The sequence below is a fragment of the Aquarana catesbeiana genome, linkage group LG01 (assembly GCF_042186555.1).
Source record: "Aquarana catesbeiana isolate 2022-GZ linkage group LG01, ASM4218655v1, whole genome shotgun sequence".
NCBI classification, from domain to species: domain Eukaryota; kingdom Metazoa; phylum Chordata; class Amphibia; order Anura; family Ranidae; genus Aquarana; species Aquarana catesbeiana.
Window position 1 is genome coordinate 620,605,360 of NC_133324.1, and position 24,739 is coordinate 620,630,098.

At 42.8% G+C, this 24,739-nt stretch overlaps 1 protein-coding gene across 8 annotated transcripts in view; it reads left to right on the top strand.

The window, feature by feature from the left end:
- The window catches only part of ANKRD17 (ankyrin repeat domain 17), a 212,247-nt gene that overhangs the window by 37,398 nt on the left and 150,110 nt on the right, over positions 1 to 24,739 (top strand). For 7 of the 8 annotated variants that reach the window (XM_073600429.1, XM_073600457.1, XM_073600439.1 and 4 more), the window contains exon 2: positions 23,174 to 23,327. In XM_073600429.1, the coding sequence (XP_073456530.1) occupies positions 23,174 to 23,327 (154 nt within the window). Of the gene's footprint in view, positions 1 to 2,993; positions 3,160 to 23,173; positions 23,328 to 24,739 lie in introns of those variants that run through there. The other variant, XM_073600471.1, reaches the window with a different exon arrangement.

The window sequence follows — 24,739 nt, forward strand, 5'->3', positions numbered from 1 at the left end:
TTTTACCGCTCTGAATTTTCTTTGGAGCTATACTGGATGTCCGGTACAGTACATTATTTGATGAAAAGCTTTACAGCAAATGTGCACAGGGATGTACATTATGTGCTAAAAAGATTCTCAATATAGTGTCAGAGCAGGGAAAATGGCTGTGGCTCGTGTTCGTGAACCAAAGCGGAGTTCGCTTACCGATGCAAATTTTTGTGAACTCGTCTATTCGTGAACAGGAAGCGTTCGTGAACCGAGGTATCACTGTATGTTTTCTACATTAAAACCATTAGTTTGGTTTTACACTATAGCCAGTCTCTCCTTTTGGATCCATAATTCTGGTGCCTGAGTGATCCTTTACCAGTGGAAAGCATGCTTATTCGGTTTCCTTTGGTCGGTGAAAGTCTATCTGGTCTGAGTGCTATCTCTCTGACATTTTGTGAGGAAAAGGCCCTGGCTGGGTATTCGTCACAAGCGATTCAGCTTGTGCAGGCTGGTAAGCGTGGAATTTATGTGGTGGTGGATACTCACTTTGTCAGTGTGATCTGATACATCACAAGGAGAATTTACACTTACAGACTATTTTGCACCTTCAAATTTATGGTGGATATAATGTCATATGTCACCCATCGAGGAATATTTGTTTTCTGAATAATTTATGGACCTTTATCAGTTTGCAGCTATTTAGGTATTATTGGCACACAGCGCAGTTCTTTTCTCCTTTTTTTTTAATGTGTTTTTTTTTTTTTTTGTTTCTTTTTTAGTGCATTTCCATGTATAAAATTGAATCTGCTGCTTCTTTAAAAATGCGTGAAGCATGAAAACTCAAACATACATTACAGAATCGCACTGCAAATCAGATCGTTGTAGCTGCACTAGTGTAAACCTAGCCTAAGAGAGTTAAAAAGTATAACCAAAGCTTGTTCGGCTGTACTTCTATGGATCACAGGAGTGCTGTCCATCCTGCACTCCTGTGACCCATTTTCCTGCTATCCACATATTACTTGTTAGCCCATGAACACTACAGCACAGCTGTTTGGCTCCCTGTGCTCCTTCCTGGAAGCTTGAGCATTGCAAGAGTCTGATACCAGGTAAAATCCAAGTACTTACATTACGCCTTTTTTGCACAGGCATACTTAAGCGCACGCCTGTGTTTGCACAGGTATTTCCTGCAGTCCCTTGCATGTCAAATGGAACACAGCGGTTACATGGCCACAGCCACTGCTCCCAACTTGACATCTATGTGGGTGCTGATGTGTGTCCCCAAATGCAAACTGTCTGCATTCAGGTACACTCACCTGCACCCTCACAGGTGTCAGAATGAGAGCAGTGGCTGTGTCTGTGCAACCACTGTGTCCCAGTTGACATGAATGGTATGGCCTGTATAGGGAGCACTTGTGCAAACACAGGCATATGCTTAAAGTGTAACTTTAGTCAGCAAATTAAGTCTTGCTAGAAGACTTCAGGATGGCCCCTTTTGCAGGTATAGCAAATGTAGAACATTAAAAATAAGTGCCTATACTGTTTAAAATCCAGTATTCCCCTATCTACCCCTGCAATGAACATACTCAGTTCTTCTTTATTTCTAGGCACTTCTGAGTTTGTAGAGGCCGATCTGCGGACAGCCTTAAAGCAGAATTAAACCCTCCTATCCTTTACAGCCAAGGAAACTGCAACTGCCATGGTGCTGCACATGTGTTTAGTTATGACACCATGCATTTGATGGTTTGACAGTTTGATTGAGGACACAAGCAAATGTGACAATTAGCAATCCCAGCATTCTAGGAATGTAACTGTTTTTTGAAGCTGTTATATCGTTGGGTTTAGTTCCACTTTATTATTTACTGCTGCTCAGGGGGCTCTGTGCTTCAACAAAATGGCAGCCTACAGCAAGAATAAACAGGAGCAATGCTGGAGGCAATTTACACATTTAGAGCACACACTAATTTTGGTAGCATAATTATTAATGTGGAATGTATGTTCCTTGTTATATAATATAATATAATATATATATATATATATATATATATATATATATATATATATATATATATATATAATATTCTATTTTTAGCTAGTTATGAGTTCCACTTGAAGTATTCCTGTGTAAACAAGGCTATAGCCAGGAGTTTGGCCTTAAGGCCCCTTTTCGCACTTGTCCTGTGACTTGGGACTGCAAAGTTGCAGGACAAGTTGTACCCCAGGATTTCCAATAACTACAATTCATATCTGTGTGGCTTCAAGGTAGTCCCTACACTACTTTGGTCCAACTTTGATGCGACTTGAGGTCCATAGATCCCAAGATAACACAGGCATTGCTTCAAGTCTTGGCAAAAATCGCAGGTGACTTTCAGGTCACACAAGTTATCCACTAACCACTTGATAGTTATCACCCACAGGTAGAGCTTGGCCATGCACCTTGCAGCGTGATTATACAATTGTTGTCTATATCCACTGACCACGGGATTGTAGCAGAATCTGGAATTCAGTTGGGAACTTTCACCAAATAGTTTTTGGTTGCTCGAATACAGATTGTACAGTCAGATTGTAATGCGTATGGCCAGATTGGTTGTGTAAAGCAGGATTGAGCTGCTATGGGACGGCCATTAGACGTCACTTTAACCTTCTAGATATGTGTGTGTATGTATATATATATATATATATATATATATATATATATATATATATATATATATATATATATATATATATATATAACCAATCTGGTTGTAATTTGGCCTGATTTCATGGTAGATGTGATAGCATAATGTAAACTCCCATTGAATATTTGGACATATGGGCACGTTTTGTGTGTATAGCACCGAACTTTGCTGCATGTAGTTAGTGGTGTCTGCGTAGTGTGTGTTTTGTGTCCACAATCCAGCGATGGGGTGATAGGAAGGCGTTGTGGGTAGAAAAGCGGCTCTGTGTCTTTAAAAAGCTGATGTAGAGTGTGAGTCACCCCTGTGTGTGTGTTGGTAGAGGCCTGCACTGAAACTGCAGCTCTGCTCCGGGCCAGAATAGAACCTTCCATTTCCTCTTCCCTCGCTGACAGAGGAGGGTTCCTGCTGGCTCTGATCTAATCATAGTGCAGTAACAGATATGGCTGTGTAAGAAAACATGGTAGACACGGCAGCCGACATGGAAGCATATGTTTTAGAAGACATCCTAGAGGTACGAGGGTGCTGGGAGCTGTGTCGGCCACATCGGGCAGTGGGAGGAGGGCGGAGAGGGACGGATGTGGGGATGATGTGAGCCGACGATTAGCTAGACCTTGTACGTTCCCCCTTGTGCGGATTAGGCTCCGTGTTTAGCGGCCGGCTCTGGCCCTCTCCTATAAAGTGTGTGTGCTGACAACGTTGTCACTCTCTGGGTGTCTGCCGTCTTCTAATACCAGAAAAGGGGGCCGCCACATTACATAAAATGCCTGCGTGCCTGTGACCTTTAGATTAACTCATTAGAAGGTGGGGTCTGCAAAGCAGCTTTCTCCGGGTTTAGTATCATATGTCTTGCACAATTCGTCTACATGCAGCGTCCCACACCACACGGCCTTTTATTTTCTCCTGCAATACAACATGGCCTGCCCTTTACGGATTCTCACATAGTGTTTGCCCACAAATTCTGCTTAGGCTTTTTTTTTTTTTTTTTTTTTTTTGGTAAGCCTGGAAGTATTTTTTAGGAAGCCTAGCTACATTTTGGCCGTGGTATCGCAGTCATCTACCTGACACCACTTTAGGCATTACTTTTGAAGACTGAAATGTTTCCTGATAACAGTATATTTAATCCTGTTTTACATCATTTTTTTTGTCAGGTTTGTGATTCTTTTATGTAAATTATTTTATATGTATGTTTAGAGTGCAAAATGTAAGGAATTTTTTGCGGAGAAGTCACCATTTTATGAGAATGTCAATCTTCTCTTTGCCCAACAGTGTATTTGTAGGCAGTGGGGGGTCCTTACTGCAGCACTGAAGGGCACTTATGTGGTTCTTGTCATATGTGTATTTGGGGGGGGGGGGCGCGCAGCGGCAGTCGGCGACAACTGAGCTCAGCAGAGTACCAGGAGATCAACAATACCAAAAAATGTTTTCTGAACAAACTTTACTTGGGAATTTCTCTAAAGTGGAGTGTGGTGTTTATAGGTAATCTGAGTTCTGTATTTACTACTTTTTTCAGCCTTTTCCAAATTGGGCCCAAAGTGTCAATATTTTGTGTGACCACCATTATTTTCCAGCACTGCCTTTACCCTCCTGGGCATGGATTTCACCAGAGCTTCACAGTTTGCCACTGGAGTCCTATTCCACTTCTCCATGACGCATCACGGAGCTGGTGGATGTTAGAGACCTTGTGCTCCTCCACCTTCCATTTTGAGGATGACCCACAGATGCTCAATAAGGTTTAGGTCTGGAGGAGACAAGCTTGGCCAGTCCATCACCTTTACCTTCAGCTTCTTTAGCAAGGCAGTGCTCATCTTGTTGGTGTGTTTGGGGTCGTTATCATGTTGGAATACTGCCCTGATGCCCAGTCTATGAAGGGAGGGGATCATGCTCTGCTTCAGTATGTCACAGTACATGTTGGCATTCATGGCTCCCTCAATGAAATGGAGCTCCCCAGTGCCGGCAGCACTCATGCATCCCCAGACCATGATACTTCCACCACCATGCTTGACTGTAGGCAAGACACACTTGTTTTTTTGTACTCCTCACCTGGTTGCCGCCACACACGCTTGACACCATCTGAATCAAATAAGTTTATCTTGGTCTCATCAGACCACAGGACATGGTTCCAGTAATCCATGTCCTGATTGATTTCAGCAAACTGTTTGCGGGCTTTCTTGTGCATCATCTTCTGGGATGACAGCCATGCAGACCAATTTGACGTATGGTCTGAGCACTGATAGGCTGACCCCCCCCTTCAACCTCTGAAGCAATGCTGGCAGCACTCGTGTGTCTATTTCCCAAGGACAACCTCTGGATATGATGCTGAGCACGTTCACTCAACTTCTTTGGTTGACCATGGCAAGGCCTGTTCTGAGTGGAACCTATCCTGTTAAACCGCTGTATGGTCTTGGCCACCAAGCTGCAGCTCACTTTCAGGGTCTTGGCAATCTTCTTATAGCCTAGGCTATCTTTATGTAGAGCAACAATTCTTTTTTCCAGATCCTCAGAGAGTTCTTTGTCATGAGGTGCCATGTGAGAGCGATAACTCCAAATTTAACACACCTGCTCCTCATTCACACCTGAGACCTTTTAACACTAACAAATCAAATGACATTGGGGAGGGAGAATGGCTAATTGGGCCCAATTTGGACATTTTCACTTAGGGGTGTACTCACTTTTGTTGCCAGCAGTTTAGACATTAATGGCTGTGTGTTGAGTTATTTTGAGGGGACACTTCTGTGAGTTTGTGTGTGTGTGTGTATATATATATATATATGTGTGTATATATTGTAAAAAAAAAATCACTAACACAGCAAACAAAAAAAAAGTTTTAATGGTTTATCATTTATCAAATAGACGTGAACAAAAGAAAAAGCAGGAAAATAATGGAGGAGAATAGGGAGTTAATTAAGGGTTATTAAGGGGTTAAACAGAGGAACATTTGTTCATCCCTTCGATCTGCAGATGAAGAAACAGACATATACAAAAAGAAACCATGTTTCTTTTTGTTTTAGTGTTTCAGGGCTGAGCAATGTTGGTAATAAACATTGCCGAGCAAGAGCCGAGCCTGAAAGTATCGGTTTCAGGTATCTGTGCAATTGCTAAGTACCGATACTTGTGCAACTACTCGGTATCGGTACCGATACTAGTATCAGTGCAATCCTAGTCTTAAGTATGATGATGAGTTCTATATCATTTTTCTAACTCCTGGGTAAGTGAGAGAATGTTCCATGTATTATTGTGATCTGAGGCCAATTTTATAGGACATCCACGCAGTACAGCTTTATATAAAATATATATATTTTAAATAAATATAATGTGTGTGTGTATATGTGCTAACAATTTGTTTGAGCATTAGCCAGAATAATGGGGGTGCAATCCGCCCTACTTATTTAAGGCTATGTTTCCACTATTGCGTCCCCAAAGTCGCGCGATTTTGCCGCGATTTTTTACCGCGATTTTACCGCGACTTTTTACCGCAATTTGAAGCAATGCCTGTGTCTATGGACCTCAAGTCGCATCAAAGTGGGACCAAAGTAGTGCAGGGACTACTTTGAAGTCGCTGCGACTTGAAGTCGCACAGATATGAACGGTACTCATTGAAAATCATGGGGTACAATTTGTCATGCGACTTTTCAGTCCCAAGTCGCATGAAAAGTCGCACTAGTGGAAACATAGCCTAAAGGGAGATTTCCCCTTGCTTGTCTGTGACACCTGTAGCATCGTTGATCCACTTCTCTCTTGTTTTGAATGCATTCCTCACTAGGAAGTATGCAGCAATGCTTACAGCTGCTAGTGCATTGTTAAAGTGGAGTTCCACACAAAAATGGAACTTCCACTTTTCGGAACCCTCCCCCCCTCCGGTGTCACATTTGGCACATTTCAGGGGGAGGGGGGTGCAGATACCTGTCTAAGACAGGTATTTGCACCCACTTCCGGCATAGACTCCCATGGGAGTCTATGCCTCTTCCCGTCCCGACCGCGCTGTATGCTGGGAACACACAGCTCCCAGGAGAGAGCGGGGACCACTAGGGACGCGCAGCGCGACTCGCGCATGCGCAGTAGGTAACCGGGAAGTGAAGCCGCAACGCTTCACTTCCTGATTCCCTCACCTAGGATGGCAGCGGCAGCTGCCGAGAACCGAGCGGGTTCTCGGCGTCCCCTGCCGACATCGCTGGACCCCGGGACAGGTGAGTGGGCATGTATTAAAAGTCAGCAGCTGCAGTATTTGTAGCTGCTGGCTTTTAATTTTTTTTTTTTTTTTTTTTTTTTTTTTTGGCGGTGTGGGTGAACCCCCGCTTTTAAAGAGACTACAGCCCAGTTTTAAAAGAAATTTGAGCTCCAAAGCCGTGTTCTGGGTATACAGATATCAAATACCTGAGAGAACATCTAAATTTTCCACACACTCAAATTAAAAAAATTGCCTAGATTTTTACTGTAATTCAGTAGCCATTTTTAATATTTTTTTTACCAGGAGAATGTCATATTGCTTCCTAAGGCTGCCCGTAGACAGAGATTCGAACTGTGTATGGGCAGCCTGAATGTACCAAGTTGATCGGTCAATCAACTTTGTTGCAACCAGCCTGCCAGATTTTACTTGCGATTTATCGCTAGCAAGTGGGAGAAGACCATTTCTCAGCAGGAGGGATTCGCCTGACAACACGGTCTGTGTTTATGGGAAAATTGTGCGAGTTACTACGGGTTGTAGGAAAGAAATTTGCACAGTCTATGGCCTGCCTAAGGCAAAATGAACCAATTACCTTATCCACACATTCTATGTGGATGGAGGAATGACTCTCGCTGAGCTATTGTATTCTACAGGTGGGGGGGGGGGGGTCTTTCCTGTTGGCAGAATACAATACTCTATGTTGCTGTCTTTAGCTGGCAGCACTGATTGCTCAGGAAAAACCCGACAGGCTGACCGTACACAAATCGATCGATAGATCAACTTGTATACAACCAGCTAGCCCAGCCCATATGTGGATCGAAATTTGACCAGTCCCTGCAGAACCAGCCGAGCTCTGATCCATGTATGTATGGCCTGTTTAAAACTAACACTCCTTATCGAGTAGTACATTTTACAGATTTAGAAACTAAGTTTAATCTTAGTTGGTAACATTTAGGATGCAGTTTCCATTGTTGGTTTTTCCTGCTGCACTTTTTTGGATACTGAGCTAAATTACAACTATATGAATTTTCTTTAAGCACATTAAAGTTTTTGCACAATTATCCCCTAAAGTGGAATTCCAGGCTCAAATTTAACTACTCGTAAAACTATCCTCTCCACCCTCTTAACACCTGTGCTTACTAACCTATGTAAGAAAGATCTGTGCACTTGCCTATTTTCAGCTGGCTCTGGTCCAATCATGTGATCCAGCTCCACTGTGTCAGCCCGCACGGGTGGAGGCGGGAACGCTGAAAATCGTTGAGCCATTGAAGCCCACTTCAGGCTTTACTCACCATTGTTAAACCCCACTCTCCTCTCCCCTGCAGTACCGCTGGCAGACATGGGAGATCATGTGACCAAAGCTGGCTGAAAATAGGATGCAATAAGTAATACGTATACAGATATTCATTTCATAGGGGTTAGGGGACAATTTTAAGAGTAGTAAAAGTTAAAATGACTGTAACCTTTACATTTTTTTTTCCTAAATAACAGACATGTTATACTTGCCTGCTCTGTGCAATGGTTTTGCACAGAGCAGCCCCGATCCTCTGCTTCTTGGGTCACCTGCTGAGTGCCCACTATAGCAACCAGCCTTACAAAAATAGAATTATGAAAAATAATAAAAACTGGCTTCCCTACTGATGCCATCTACTGACCCAGTCCTCTGCCCTATTGACAAAGTCCACTGCCTGGTTTACATTTTTACCATGAGATTTCTCACGTGTTTTTGTTTTGTGATATTTTTTAAAGTTCTCCTGCGATTTAGTTGGGCCTTGCTAGTTAATTTGATTTAATAAAAAAGGCGCCTAACCCTGGTGATTGCCTTTGCCTGACCTAGGCGTCCCAAACCGTTTCCCTGTGAAACTGCAAGGAGTCACAGCTGCCTTCCCACAGTAAACATGCTGGTGCTGAGGATCCAAAGAACTGGCTTGAGTTATAGCGTCTACAAAATAGGGGCTATATTTATGGCATTTTTATTATAATTTTTAATTTTTTTTACTAGTAATGGTGGTGATCTGTGAATTTTTTTTGTTTGTTTCTCGGGACTGCAACATTGTGGGAGACAGATCGGACACTTGACGCATTTTTGGGACCATTGACATTTATACAGCGATCAGAGCTATAAAAATGCACTAATTACTGCGTAAATGGCATGGGCAGGGAAGGGGTTAACACTAGGGGGGTGATCAAGGGGTTAAATGTGTGTCCTAGGGAGTGATTCTAACTGGGGGGGGTTGGGAGTGCCTGGATGAGGAGACCAATTGTTCATACTTAGTATGGACAACAGATTAGTCTCCTCTCCCCTGACAGCACGGAGATCTGTCTGTTTACATTGACAGATCTCTGTTCTGTCTGTGTGGAGAGATCGTGGGTGCCTGGCGGTTGCGGCGTGTATCGGCTCTGGCGGCACATCGTGGGCACGCGCCCCCTAGTGGTCTGAAAGCGAACCGATGTATAGCTACGACGATTCGCCCAGGGTAGCCAACCTGCCGCAGTATAACTGTGGCGGCTGGTTGCAAAGGGGTTAAAGATCCTACAAGCATAATCCAAAGCCATTGCTAGATGTGTACATGGTCACTGAATCCTTACTGCATGTTTTAACCCTAACAGAGTGCAAAATTCTTACATAAGGGTCTAGTCGAGGAACAAGTTTCACATGTTTTATTTGGATTTAGCAGACCTGACGGTACCAGGGCTTGATGTATTATGCACCTCTGGACTCAGTCTAGAGACAAAAGGACTCCGTCAGCTTCTGGCTGTGGTCATCCAATGTCTAAACAGGCTCTTATGTACAGTGTAGAAAACAAATCCCGGTATAGATCACCAGGAAAAAGGGGTTACTTTAGTAACAATTGGATCATACTAGAGTGTATCTAAAAAAAAATTTGAATTTATTGATGGACAAGATATTGCACAATGTAAAATATAAGCCAAAAAGATGACAACACAGCTTCACAACACCACAGGTTTCCACATCTATACTGCAATGAGTACATGGGGTGTGGGCACCAAACACAAAATAAGACAGCATGGACACACTTGGGAAAAAAAAAGTTTGGGGACACCATGTAGCAACACACAGGTAGGATGTCTGGAAAAATAATTGCATAGATATAGCAATATAAGTGAGACATCCCAGTGAAAAAAAATCATGTCTGACTGTGGCCCCAAGGAAGGGACAACTAGCTGGTAGATGCTAAATAGCAATGGCAAAGATTGGCTAAAATTGGAACGGTGATGTAAGGGAGGTGAGATTCAAAATGGAACGTATGACTGGTGAACCAACGTGTTCTTCAGTGCTAGATGGCAAGTAAGTACATATGGTGTGGCAGCCCCACGTACTCATTGCAGTATAGATGTGGAAACCTGTGGTGTTGTGAAGCTGTGTTGTCATCTTTTTGGCTAATTTTACATTGTGCCATATCTTGTCTATCAATAAATTAGATTTTTTTTTTTTTTTTTGATACTCTTGTATGATCCAATTGTTACTATAGTAACCCCTTTTTCCTGGTGCTCTATACCGATATTTGTTTTCTGCAATATGTTTTGGTTATGGTAACAATGCCCTAATGTGGTGAGTGATCTATGAGTGACTACTATAGTGGATCAATTTTCTGACATACATGTTCCTTCAGTTTATATTTTATGTACAGTGCCTTGAAAAAGTATTTATACCCCCTTGAAATTTTCCACATTTTTTCATGTTATACCAAAAACTTAAATGTATTTTATATGATAGACCAACAAAGTGGCACATAATTGTGGAAGGAAAATGATAAGTGGTAAAATGTTTTACAAATATCTGAAAAGTATGGCGTGCATTTGTATTCAGCCCCCCTGTGTCATTACTTTTATAGACCTACTTTTCGCTGCAATTACAGCTGCAAGTCTTTTTGGGTTTGTCTCTACCAACTTTGCACATCTACAGTGACTTTTTGCCCATTCATATTTGCAAAATAGCTCTGTCAGATTGGATGGAGAGAGTCTCTGAACAGCAATTTTCAAGTCTTGCCACAGATTTTCAATTAGAATGGCCCAGTCAAAGTGCAGACCTAAATCCAACACATGAATATCCTTTGATTTAATCCATTCCATTGTAGCTCTGGCTGTATGTTTAGGGTGGTTGTTCTGCTGGATTGTGAACCTCACGTCTCACCTCTCAAGTCTTTTGCAGACTAACAGTTTTCTTCTAAGATTGCCCTGTATTTGGCTCCATCCATCTTCCAATCAACTCTGACCACCTTCCCTGTCTCAGAGGAAGAAAAGCATCCCCACAACATAATGCTGCTGGCCACCATATTTCACGGTGGGGATGGTGTGTTCAGGGTGATACGCAGTGTTTTCCAGTTACATTTTGGTCTCATCTGATCAGAGCATCTGTTTCCACATGTTTGCTGTGTCCCCCACATGGCTTCTCGCAAACTGCAAATGGTACTTCGTATGGTTTTCTTTTTGCCACGCTTCCATAAAGGCCAGATTTGTGGAGTGCACAACTAAAGCCTAGTATGCACGCTTAGATTTTCGGATGACCGAACGTCCGTTTTTGTGGCATGCTAGTTTCATGTTGAAAGTGAAGAGGTTACTCACAATAGGAAGTTTTTCGTACGACAGAATACAATGTCAGAAGTGATGTAATGTGTTGAAAAGTTTTGTATGTACTGTATTCTTTCGTTTCTGAGCATGCGTAATCTTACTCTTACGTTTTTTTTTTGTTTTTTTGTTTTGTACGAAAACCCTACTAATGACGTGAAAGTCAAAGGTTGAGTTCACAACTGACAAAAATTTTATAGTCTGCACATCCAGCTTTTGTCTGACGAAAAAGCGAAATCGGCTATCGAAAGCACCGTACTAATGATCCAAAAATCGTCAGACCGCTTGTCATAAAAAAAATTTCCATTCGATTTTTCTATCGTGTGTACGGGCCTTAATGGTTGTCCTGTGGACAGATTCTCCCACCTGGGCTGTGAATCTCTGCAGCTCCTCCAGTTACCATGAGCCTCTTGGCTGCTTCTCTGATTAATGCTCATCTTGCCCGGCCTGTCAGTTTAGGTGGACGGCCATGTCTTGGTAGATTTGCAGTTGTGCCATACTCTTTCCATTTTCGAGTGATGGATTGAACAGTGCTCCCTGAGATGTTCTAAGTTTGGGATATTTTTTTTTTTTTTATAACCTAACCCTGCTTTAAACTTCTCCGCAACTTTATCCCAGACCCGTCTGGTGTGTTCCTTGGCCTTCATGATACTGTTTGTTCACTAAGGTTCTCTAACAAACCTCTGAGGGCTTCACAGAACAGCTGTATTTATACTGAGATTAAATTGCACACAGGCGAACTCTATGAATTATGTGCCTTCTGAAGGCAATTGGTTCCTCTAAATTTTAGTTAGGAGTATCAGAATAAAGGGGCTGAATATAAACGCACGCCATACTTTTCAGATATTTGTAAAACATTTTGAAAACCATTTATCGTTTTCCTTCTACTTCACAATTATGTGCCACTTTGTGTTGGTCTATTACATGAAATCCCAATAAAATACATTTTACAGTTTTGGTTGTAACATGACAAAATGTGGAAGGGGGGTATGAATACTTTTTCAAGGCACTGTATCTACCATTCACATAGGGTTGACTGGTGTGTGTGTGTATGTTATGCGATATGCTAGATGAGATTATCAAGAACTCTTCTGTGGAAAATAATATAATTTGATTCTCATCACAAATCTGGGCTTGGCTTTTTACCCCATAAGCTGTGGTATGTGTCATCCAACCAGCTTTTCCCCATAGTTGCTTGATTTACATCTGGCCATCCAGGGACTCCTGACCCCCGTGGAAGGTGTTTCCAGAAAGAGTTAAGAGAATTTTAATGATTTTTATTTTTTTTTTTATACCTCTTCACAGTGCCCAGGAAAGATGGCGTTGAACCTCTGGGCACTTCTGGGCCACTACCCTCCTGATTTTTGTTTTTTTGCCATGGCTACCACACTGATTAGGAGCCAAAAGAATATTAATTATTCCTGTTGGCCTGGAATTAGCCTAGCAAGCCATGGTACGCAGATCATCCTTGTCTGGTAATGGACACATCTTGACTTCAATAAGATCTTTTTGTCACACTGCTGGGTTTACCTCTTTCACTGCCAGTATTTTGCACTGGCCCTCCAGTCAGGCCATGGTTTGTGTAAAAAAACAAAAAAAAAACAAACATGTTATACCTGCCTGCTCTGCAGTGGTTTTGCACAGAGCAGCACAGATTCACCTCTTCTCGGGTCCCTTTTTGGTGCTCTTGGCCCCTCTACTGTTGAGTGCTCCCACAGCATGCAGCTTGCTGTGGGGGAAGCCAAGCCACAACTCCCTGTGTCCATGTAGACATGGTACATACATAGTCTACATAGTAGGTGAGGTTGAAAAAAGACACAAGTCCATCAAGTCCAACCTATGTGTGTGATTATGTGTCAGTATTACATTATATATCCCTGTATGTTGCGGTCATTCAGGTGATTATCTAATAGTTTCTTGAATCTATCGATGCTCCCGCTGAGACCACCGCCTGTGGAAGGGAATTCCACATCCTTGCCGCTCTTACAGTAAAGAACCCTCTACGTAGTTTAAGGTTAAACCTCTTTTCTTCTAATTTTAATGAGTGGCCACGAGCTTTGTTAAATTCTCTTCTGCGAAAAAGTTTTATCCCTATTGTGGGGTCACCAGTACGGTATTTGTATATTGAAATCATATCCCCTCTCAAGCGTCTCTTCTCCAGAAAGAATAAGTTCAGTGCTCACAACCTTTCCTCATAACTAATATCCTCCAAACCCTTTATTAGCTTTGTTGCCCTTTGTACTCGCTCCATTTCCAGTACATCCTTCCTGAGGACTGGTGCCCAGAACTGGACAGCATACTCCAGGTGCGGCCAGACCAGAGCCTTGTAGAGTGGGAGAATTATCGTTTTATCTCTGGAATTAATCCCCTTTTTAATGCATGCCAATATTCTGTTTGCTTTGTTAGCAGTAGCTTGGCATTGCACGCCATTGCTGAGCCTATCATCCACTAGGACCCCCAGGTCCTTTTCCATCCTAGATTCCCCCAGAGGTTCTCCCCCCAGTGTATAGATTGCATTCATATTTTTGCCACCCAAATGCATTATTTTACATTTTTCTACATTGAACCTCATTTGCCATGTAGTTGCCCACCCCATTCATTTGTTCAGGTCTTTTTGCAAGGTTTCCACATCCTGCGGAGAAGTTATTGCCCTGCTTAGCTTAGTATCATCTGCAAATACAGAGATTGAACTGTTTATCCCATCCTCCAGGTCGTTTATGAACAAATTAAATCAGATTGGTCCCAGCACAAAACCATGGGGAACCCCACTACCCACCCCTGACCATTCTGAGTACTCCCCATTTATCACCACCCTCTGAACTTGCCCTTGTAGCCAGTTTTCAATCCATGTACTCACCCTATGGTCCATGCCAACGGACATGAAGCTGTGGCCCGGCCCCCTTTCTCTCCTCATTGGCTCACTGACTTTGACAGCAGCGGGAGCTAATGGCGCCGCGTTGCTGTCTCAGCCAATGAAGAGGGAGAGTCCTGGACAGCTGTGTCTCTTGAGCAACATCTCTGGACCTAGATGGACCTCAGGTGAGTATTGGGGGGGGGGGGGGGGGTTTGCATTAAGATTAAAAAAAAAAAAAACCTTCTGCCTTTACAACCACATTAAAGCAGAGTTCCGCCGAAAAAAAAAAAAGTCAAAATCAGCAGCTACAAAGAGTGTAGATGCTGACTTTTAATAATCAGACACTCGCCTGTCCCACAGTCCAGCAATACAGGCGTGCAAAGCCCCGCTCCTTCCCCCCTTCCTCTCTACGGTGCTGGCATTCTTACTGTGGGCGCCTGGCTGTGGCTTCACAGCTGGGCACGCACTTGGGGAGATCCTAGTCATCAGTACTTCTATCCATAGAGGTTTGAAACTGGTGGTGGTGTCCTCTGCAAGCCTCTATCTTTGGTCCTTTTTATAATAAGGTTGTTTTTTATCCAAGACACTTTTTTTGCCTAAAGGTGGTATTAGCTTTTCACTTTATTGAAGGCGCTGTGCTTCTGTTGCTTTTCCCCAAGCCAGTTCACCTTAAGGAGGTTTCACAACATTCTTTTGATAGTCTGGGTGATTAGGGTGTATTTGAACGTATGGGTTTTGCAGTCAGATTGCCTGTTTTGTGTTTTTTAGAGAGCCCATGTAAGGTCCTTGCAGTGCTGACGTCTACTATTTCACGTTGGATCAAGCATACGATTGTCCAAGTGTATGCTTTCAAACACCGAGAACCAGTTACTGTGTATTCTACCAGAGTGGTATGTGCGTTGGTTTGTAAGGGAGTTCATATGTCCACCAGATCTTATATAGTGCATGTGGATGCATCAGCTATTGCCAGTTTTGGGCATAGTTTTTGCAGACCTGCATAGTTTTTCTTTTGAGACAATTGGTGATTTTTCCCTTTTTTTTTTTTTTCTTTTTTTTTTTTTTTCTTCTTTGCTTTTGTCTTTTCAAGCGAGATCCTTTTCTCAACGGTTTTTTTTTTTCTTTGGAAGACATGTCACACATTGTTCTGGCTTTGCTTCTACAAATGTCTTTAATTCCTTCCCGTCCGGCCATAGTACAGAAAGGGCTAGACAGGAGCCGTGCTCATGCAGGTGGATGTACACATACATTCTCCCGCATCGCCTCCTTGTGCACGCTCTCTAGAGCAGTGTTTTTTCTTTAACTCCAGTCCTCAAGGCGCTCCAACAGGTCATGTTTTCAGGATGTAATTACTATGGCAGAGAAACTGAACAAATCACCTGTGCAAAATAATCGAAAGCCTGAAAACATGACCTTTTGGAACGCCTTGAGGACTGGAGTTGAGAAACTGCTCTAGAGCATGCAGCAGTGAGATCAGTGACCCCCGTGTCCACCTTGCACAGATAATCATCGATTTTGTACTGGGCTGCTCTGAACTGGCCTAGTACCATGTGATCGCTGCGACAAATCACAGTGAGCACATAACAATGGCATCATCGTTTACCATTCTTTAACTACTGTGTGAGCTCAGTAATTGGTCACAGTGATCACATAGTACCAGGACTGATCACTGCAGGCCCTGTACCATATGATAGCTGTGACCAATCACAGCATTGCAGTTTTTTTACTGTGGTTTTTTTTTTTTTTTTTGCACAAAGAGAGTGGGCAGCTCCATCCAGATGTAGTTATTGGAAAATTAATAAAAAACACATATATGCATTCAGTGTAATACATAAAGAATAGCATATCAGATAGTGTGGGGTCCAGTTGTGCTTCTCAAAAGCCAGCTTGTCTGCTTCTAGTGCATGTAGACTGGTGTGTTGCAGAATTTGGCTGGGATGCTGAGGCAGCCAATGACGTCACAGATGATGTACGTATGGGCGTGGCAATGTGTTTTATGGCATGTCCCAGGGAGGGAGCAGACCACTGGATGATGTAGATTAGACTTTTTAGCTATGCAGTCTGTCCTTCAGTTGCTTTGTTTAATTAAATCAGACCTGCTTCTAGTACAGTAATCAAGCAACTGAACAGCACAGCTAAAATCTGTACTGTTCAGTGCCCAGCAGAGAACGAACATGCTCATCTAAAGGAATGCTGGGCAAGTTTTCTTTTGCTTGGGCTCAGCACTTACACTTGTAGCCCCCTGCTGTCAGTGCATCTGAGTGGGTGGCTACAAGGGGAGATGAAAAAGCAGAATGATTTGTAGTAGGCTTGCACTGGTATCTGTGCCGATACTAAGCATTTTTAAGAATACTCGTGCAAATACTGTGATTCCTAAAACCTTTTGCGGTGCGACTTGAAAATGAATGGGCTCAAATTGCACTGGAAAAAATTGCATGCGTTTTGAACAGGAATGTGATGCGGTGTCCCCCCCCCCCCCCCACCCCACCCAACGCTCCTTTGTGAACCCAGCCTGGGTTTACAGGAGTGGTGCAGGAAACCACATGTTTGGACAGGAAATGCACCGCATTCCTGTTCAAATCAATTATTTGCAGTGCGATTTGAGCATATTAATTTTGTATGGCCTCAAATGGCACCGCAGGTATTGGTACTCGGTACCGGCGAGTACTTGACTGAAATTATCGGTACTCTCCAGTAAAAAAAGAAAGCATCAGTGCAACCCTAATTTGTAGATACAGCCATGAAAAAATGAACCCAGATGGGGATGTCTAGAATGATTCTAAGGTTATATGGGTACTAAATGTAAGCAGAATTTTAAGGCTAGGTTCACATTAGCCCATACAGCAGGGATATGCAATTAGCGGACCTCCAACCGTTGCAGAACTACTACAATTCCCATGAGGCATAGCAAGACTCTGACAGCCACAAGCATGACACCCAGAGGCATGATGGGACTTGTAGTTTTGCAACAGCTGGATACAGTAAGCATTTTACCATGTGGGCTAATGAGTGTCTGCTCCAGTACACCGTGCTTTGCAGAAAAATGATGGATTTCGCCGTATCTCACTGCACATCACACCAGAATTGAAAAATGTTCTATGTACCCTAAAGGTAACATGAATTTATTCAGGGCAGGTCACTGCTCAGATTGTAGTGTACATGAGAAATTAAAGTCATGAAAAATAGATCATATTGCCATTACCCACTTGACCTCCGGAGATTTATTGCAATTGCACAGTCATGTGAATCTGTACCCACAAAAAAATTAGTAATTCCCCCCCCCCCCACAAATAGAGCTTTGTTTTGGTGGTATTTATACACCACTGCGTTTTTATTTTTTGTGCTATAAACAAATTTTTAAAAAGGAGGTTTTATAGCAGAAAGTAAAAAATCATCTAATAAAAAAAATGCAAAATAAATTTCTTCATAAATTTAGGCCAATATTCTGCTACAGGTTTTTGGTAAAAAAAAATCCCAATAATTGTATATTGATTGTTTTACATGAATATTATAGCGTTTACAAACTATGGGATATATTTATGGAATTTTTTTTTTTTTGTAACTTTTTTTTTTTGCGGGACTGCGATATTGTGGCGGAGAATCAGACACTGACACTATTTTTGACCCTTGGTGGGAACCAGTGAAACTACAGGTGATACTCGAAAAATTAGAATATCGTGCAAAAGTTAATTTATTTCACTGATGCAACTTAAAAGGTGAAACTAATACAGGGGGTCCCCTACTTACAAACATCTGACTTAGGGCTCTTTCACACGGGGAGTCCATATGTCCGTTTTTCATCCTTCCGTTTTCGGATTTAAAACGGACATACATGTATCCCTATGGAGCGTCGGATGTCAGCGGTGACATGTCCACTGACATCCGACCTGCTCCGATCCGAAAAGTGTAACGGAGGAAAACCCTACTTTTCCATCCGTGATCGGATTGGGTGACGATGGACACTATGGTCTGTCATCACCCAACCCCCTATAGGGGAGAGCGGCGCTCTGACAGGTCCGTCGCTGTACAGTGTGCAGCGATGGACCTGTCATCTTCCTGCTCAGCGGGGATTGGCGAACGATCCCCGCTGAGCAAGCGGGTGTTCACGGGGCGGATCATCACTGATCCGCCCCGTGTGAAAGAGCCCTAACAAACGACTCCTACTTACAAACCGAGGGAGACAACAGGAAGTGAGAGGAAATCTACCCCTAGGAGTTGAAATGCTCTCCTGTAAGAGTTATCAGTGTCTCCACTGATGCTTTATCACCAATCCTTGTTTCCCTAATAACCCAAAATTTTCAAAATCCAATTGTCATTGGGACAGAAAGTGAGGTGAAATCTTCTGAACAGGGGCACAGACAGCAAAACAAATGTTACAGGGGTGTTAACCCTTCCCTATGCTATCCAAAAAGCTTAACAGTAGTTTTTTTGGATGGAGCTACACTTAAAAAATGTACCTGTTCCAACTTGCAAACAAATTCAACTTAAGAACAAGCCTACAGTCCCTATCTTGTTTGTAACCCGGGAACCGCCTGTATACGAGATAGACTCATTAAATGCAAAGCAAGATAGTTCCAGCCGTGATTTTGTCATAATTCTGATGATTATGGCTTGCAGCTCATGAAAACCCCAAAAAGTTGGAATATTAGAATATTGTGAAAAGGTGCAATATTCTAGGCTCAATGTATCCCACTCTAATCAACTAATTAAGCCATAAAACCTGCAAAGAGTTCCTGAGCCTTTAAATGGTCTCTGTCTGGTTCAGTAAGAATCACAATCATGGGATAGACTGCTGACCTGACAGTTGTGCAGAAAACCACCACCGACACCCTCCATAAGGAGGGAAAGCCTCAAAAGGTAATTGCAAAAGAAGTTGGATGTTCCCAAAGTGCTGTATCAAAGCACATTAATAGAAAGTTATGTGGAAGGGAAAAGTGTGGAAGAAAAAGTTGCACAAGCAGCAGGGATGACCGCAGCCTGGAGAGGATTGTCAGGAAAAGGTCATTCAAAAGTGTTGGGGCCTTTCACAAGGAGTGGACTGAGGCTGGAGTCAGTGTATCAAGTGCCACAGACGGATCCTGGACATGGGCTTCAAATGTTGTATTCCTCTTGTCAAGCCACTCTTGAACAACTAACAACGTCAGAAGCGTCTTACCTGGGCTAAAGAAAAACAGACCTGGTCTGTTGCTCAGTGATCCAAAGTCCTCTTTTTTCTGATGAGAGCAAATTTTGCATCTCATTTGGAAACCAAGGACCCAGAGTATGGAGGAAGAATGGAGAGGCACACACTGCAAGTTGCTTGAAGTCCAGTGTGAAGTTTCCAGTCTGTGTTGATTTGGGGAGCCATGTCATCTGCTGGTGTTGGTCCACTGTGCTTCATTAAGTCCAGGGTCAACACAGCCGTCTACCAGGAGATTTTGAAGAACTTCATGCTTCCTTACGCAGACGAGCTCTATGGGGATGCTGACTTAATTTTCCAGCAGGACTTGGCACCTGCCCACACTGCCAAAGCTTCCATGCCACACCGCATTGAGGCAGTAATTGCTGCAAAAGGGGCCCAAACCAAGTACTGAGTACATATGCATGCTTATACTTTTCAGAGGTCCGATATTCTATGTACAATCCTTGTTTTATTGATTGCATGTAATATTCTAATTTTCTGAGATTGAGGATTTGGGGTTTTCATGAGCTATAAAAATCATCACAATTATGACAAATCACGGCTTGAACTATCTCATATATTAGTTTCACCTTTTAAGTTGCTTTAGTGAAATAAATGACCTTTTGCATGATATTCTAATTTTTCGAGTATCACCTGTAATAGTGATCATTGCTGAAAATATGCACTGTCACTGGCTGGGAAGGGGTTAAACATCTAGGGCGATCAAATGGTTAACTGTGCCTAGCCAGTGTTTTTGTGTACTGTGTGAGATGCTTTTACTAGGGAAAGAGATGGATTTTCAAAATACTCCCAGCCCCTCCATGTCAGATCTCGTCAATGTGAACAATTGGCACCCTATCTCTGCTTTTACTCCTCTGCTGCTAGAATCTTCTTTCAAAGCCCATGCAGATACTCAGTACCTCCTGGGTGTAGAGCCACGTGCACAGCCACGGCTCTCACAATTCAGCAATTTTGGACTGAGCGGCCATTTCCCTGGCTCAAGCATTGTAATGGAGAGGGAAGCTTACCCAGCCCTGTGCACAAATATAATCTTTAGTTCTGAACATTTTAAAGTAAATATGTACAAAATGACTATGGGAAATATTTCTAAGAGAAACGTAACATTCACATTTGGTTAATTGTGCACCAGGTAGATTCACCTACAGTGAATATTTTCTGAATGTCCTCACTGCTATGGTGTGTTGTGGGTTTCTTTTAGGGCCAGTTCACGCTGGAATGTGCACATTCTGGTTTTGACAGCCCATTTGGGGAGCCATCTACAAGTGGCATGAAACTTCAGAAAACAAAAATGTTATCTATGGCCGCTTTACCAGTCCAAAGTGGCTGTATTCCTTTTCTCCTTTTTTGTTTTTCTCTTTTACTTTTTATCCTTTCATCCTGTCTTGTGGTGTCTCCCAATCTGGATGGAGGTGCACTGGAGACACCTTTTGCACAGTAGCATTGTCAACCTAGTACAGCTTTTTTCACCCAGGGTGCCTTGGCAAAATTCCTATACAAACCAATGGGTGGCTCAAGCCTGCCTTTTAGTTTCAGAAATTCACAGGTTTTACAACCATCTATTCGCTGGCCTCCTAACAACCAATGACATGGCGGTCTGATGAGGACAGGCTCCTGCATAGCATATTTGTTTGCCCCTCTCTGTCAGCACTAAGGTCACAGCTGAACGAGGAAGAGAAACATTGGGTTACTAGTCCGTACCTGTGTGCAAAGGTGTGTTTTTGCTTTGGAAGACTATATCACCTCTAACATTGGGTGTCAATGTGTGGAGGTTGCTGCGATATGTAACACTATTCGTGTTTTTTTCACATTTTAGAATGGAGTGCCTTGACATTGTGCAGAAATTTTAAAGGGTGCCTGAAAAAAGGTTTAAGCTCTTCGTGCCAGCAGTACACATATATGTGGCCTCTTTGCTAGTGGGCCTTAATGCCGAGAGGCTGCATATATACATACCAGAATGTAAACTGAGCTGTGCCGAGAGTGCTGCCATCAATTACTGGTGACTATAGGAAAATTCACGATCTCTACTTGCGATTGGGAGCTTTCCGATCATGTGACCGCTAGTCATGGCCACTGGTTCTGTACCCCAGAATCCTGCCCCTGGCTTCCTCCGGGTGCTGGTCTTCAGCCACCTTGATTGGCTAATGCAGACTTCGTGCATCTGCGGGAGTCATTCATCTCATACTGGTACTGTGACGGTCCTATAAAAAGTACTAAACATGCAGAGGATTGTTATCACACAGATGTGTTTATTCCTATTGCACTGCCGCTGACAAATTTTCTGCTGTGTGTGTGTGTGTGTGTGTGTGTGTGTGTGTGTTTTTTGTATTTTTTGTATTTTTTTGCAAAGGTTTTTGGGAGTTTACTAGGGTTTTAAATTGTAGCATTATTATTCTTTTATTTAAGTTGGATGTTCCTCTATTTGTTCCCATTCATGCAAAAGCCTTGAACTTTATTCTTAATTTTGTTTGAGGAAGAAATATGAGCATTGTGCATAATTGCAACACATGTAATTCTTGCATCATGTGACAGGCTGTGTTCTAGTGCTTATTAGTGCACTTGATTTTAAAGCAGCAATATGGCACTTGGTAAACTCATGAGAGGCTGCATTCTTTCGTGCCGCTAGGAGAGTTGGTGATGTATAGATCAACAGGTCAGCAATCACATATTTCTCCTAAAGCAGTAGAGAAGGCCTAGACGTTCAGAAAAACTGTCATTTTGATTTTGTAAATTGGCTCCTGAGAGTATGCAAAAGCTAGAGTTAGCAGGATAAGACAATTTAAAATGGAACTCAATAAAACAAGATTTTAACTTTGCTGTAGTTCTGTTATCTTAAAGCAGGCATTTGTCATACATACACTTGGCATTTGTCAAAAACTAGAAATAAAATATATAAAATATAATAATAATATTATTCAGGATTTATGTATCGACAATAGTTTGCGCAGCGCTTTACAATTTAAGGGCAAACGGTACAATTGCAAAACAGTTACAGGAGGAGTCAGAGGTCCCTGCTCATTAGAGCTTACAATCTAAAGGTAATAACTGGGGGATGAGCTGATGGTAAAAATACAGTTGTTGGGTGGAGGCAGGATAGGCTTCTCTGAAGGGAAGAGTTTTCAAGGATCACCTAAAAGTGGATAGAGTAGGAGATGGTTAGACAGATTGGGGTAGGGAATTCCAAAGGGTGGCAGAGGCTTGGGAGAAGTTCTGGAGGCGAGCAGGGGAGGAGGTGACAAGGAAGCTAAAGAGCTGGAGGTCTTGAGAGGAATGAAGAAAACAATTTTTGGTATTTTGAGACTAGGTTAGTGAGGTAGCTGGGGGTGTGAATGTGTAGTTGCAGTTGGCTTTGTAAGTTCGTATTTTTAATTTTTCATTGGGTGAGTGGCAGCCAATGGAGGGATTGGCAGAGAGGGGTAGAAGACACTGAGCGGATTGTAATGTGTCTGAGTCTGGAAGCAGTATTCACGATGGACTGAATAGGGGATAGCCTATGTGAAAGGTAAGCCAATGAGGAGGGAGTTGGAGTAGTCAAGGCGAAAGATAACCGGGTAATGAATTGGAAGCTTTGTGGTGTCATTGGTTAGGAAGGGGCATATTTTGGAGATGTTGCAAGCTTTGGACAGCAATTGGATGTACCTAAAACTCACATTTTAAAATGTATATCTGGTAACCTTCTTTTTTACAAGAGCTGTAATGATACTTGAGATTCATTTCATCGCCAACTTCATTTTTTTTTTCAGGTGGAATCCTTTATCCTGGACCAAGATGATTTGGAAAACCCAATGCTAGAAACAGCATCTAAACTACTGTTATCGGGCACAGCCGATGGAACAGATTTAAGAACAGTCGATCCTGAAACACAGGCTAGATTGGAGGCTCTACTTGAAGCTGCAGGTATGCGTTGGTGTGTGTGGTTATAGATGGTGACTAATAGATATAGTTCCATGATACAGCTTTGTAAACACATGAAACTGACCATTCCAAGAAATTTCCCTGTGAATACTGTTAAAGTAGCAAAATGTTTGTTTTTTTTTTCCATTTTGCACAGAGTAAGGGTGAATTCTAGCCTGTCAATTAAATTTAACCCCTTGGAGCCGGTGCCACTTGGCCTTTTAAGTGGTTTAGGGTGCCAGGAGGTGGGGTTTATGATCATGTGACCGCCGTGATTGGCTGTGGCATGATCGGAAAGCTCACGATCGCAAGTAGTGATCGTGAGATTTCCGTTAGACGCTGGTAACTGTGCCAGGAGTGTGCAGGGCACAGCTGTATTTACACCAATGCACACAAATATATATGCGGCAGATCAGCGCCAAGGCCCACCCACAGACGCATATTTGCGTGCAGCCAGCGCAAAGAAGTTACTTTTTTTTTTTTTTTTTTTTTGCAATCTGTCCCATAGGGGAGATTCCCTTCACTTGTCCGGCCATAACAGGAAGTGAAAGGAAATCTGAGGGAGGAAATCCTGGTGTACCACCAGGGTCACCAGAACTAGTGTCCTCATTTTTTTTTCTTTTTCATACATCATGGGACACAGAGTTGGGCTAATATTTATTACCTGCTGGGTTGTACTTCATCTCCAGGTGAATGGACACTGGTAGATCAAAGGTCTTTAGACAGGAAGTGATCCCCCATATAACCCCTCCCATACAGTACTTCAGTTTTTTACCAGTGTCTGCAAGGTGGGTGGCATGGTTGTTTGAACTCTGAGCTCCAGGTCTCTAGTTTCACAAACAGTTCTTACATGAATCAAGGGATTGACCGATCGGATCCATTTGACACAGGCTCTATATGGGTATATAAATGGTACCCAAGCCTCGCAAAGAAGACTCAAGATCCTGCGAGGTTTTGCCTGTAATGCGACCTCCGGGCACTGGACCCTGCGAAGTGGAATCTTGGACACCACAGCGCTAAGGCATTCCTGCAAGGTGCTGTATAGGTCCAAGGGAGTGGACCCTAAACATGAAAAGGGTACCCAGTCCTTGAAGATCCTCAAGTGACAGGAACTCGCCATGATGGGTGAAGATTGGGCTCTTAGTTTGCTAAGCTGCCCTGCGCCTTGGCGAGTAAGTGAAACCCCCTTTATTTACTTATTGCGTTGTGTCCCAGGGATTGTAACGATCAGTCAAACTAGCTAGAGACTGGACATCTGTGTGTGGTGACCATTCGGGGGGGGGGGGGGGGTTGGGCTAGCTGTGGGTGTTTGCAAAGTGTACCTTTTCTTTATCGTACTTCACGGGACACAGAGCACCATAGTAATCACTATGTGGGTATATGAACACTGGTATACCCAATACAGGAAGTTCACT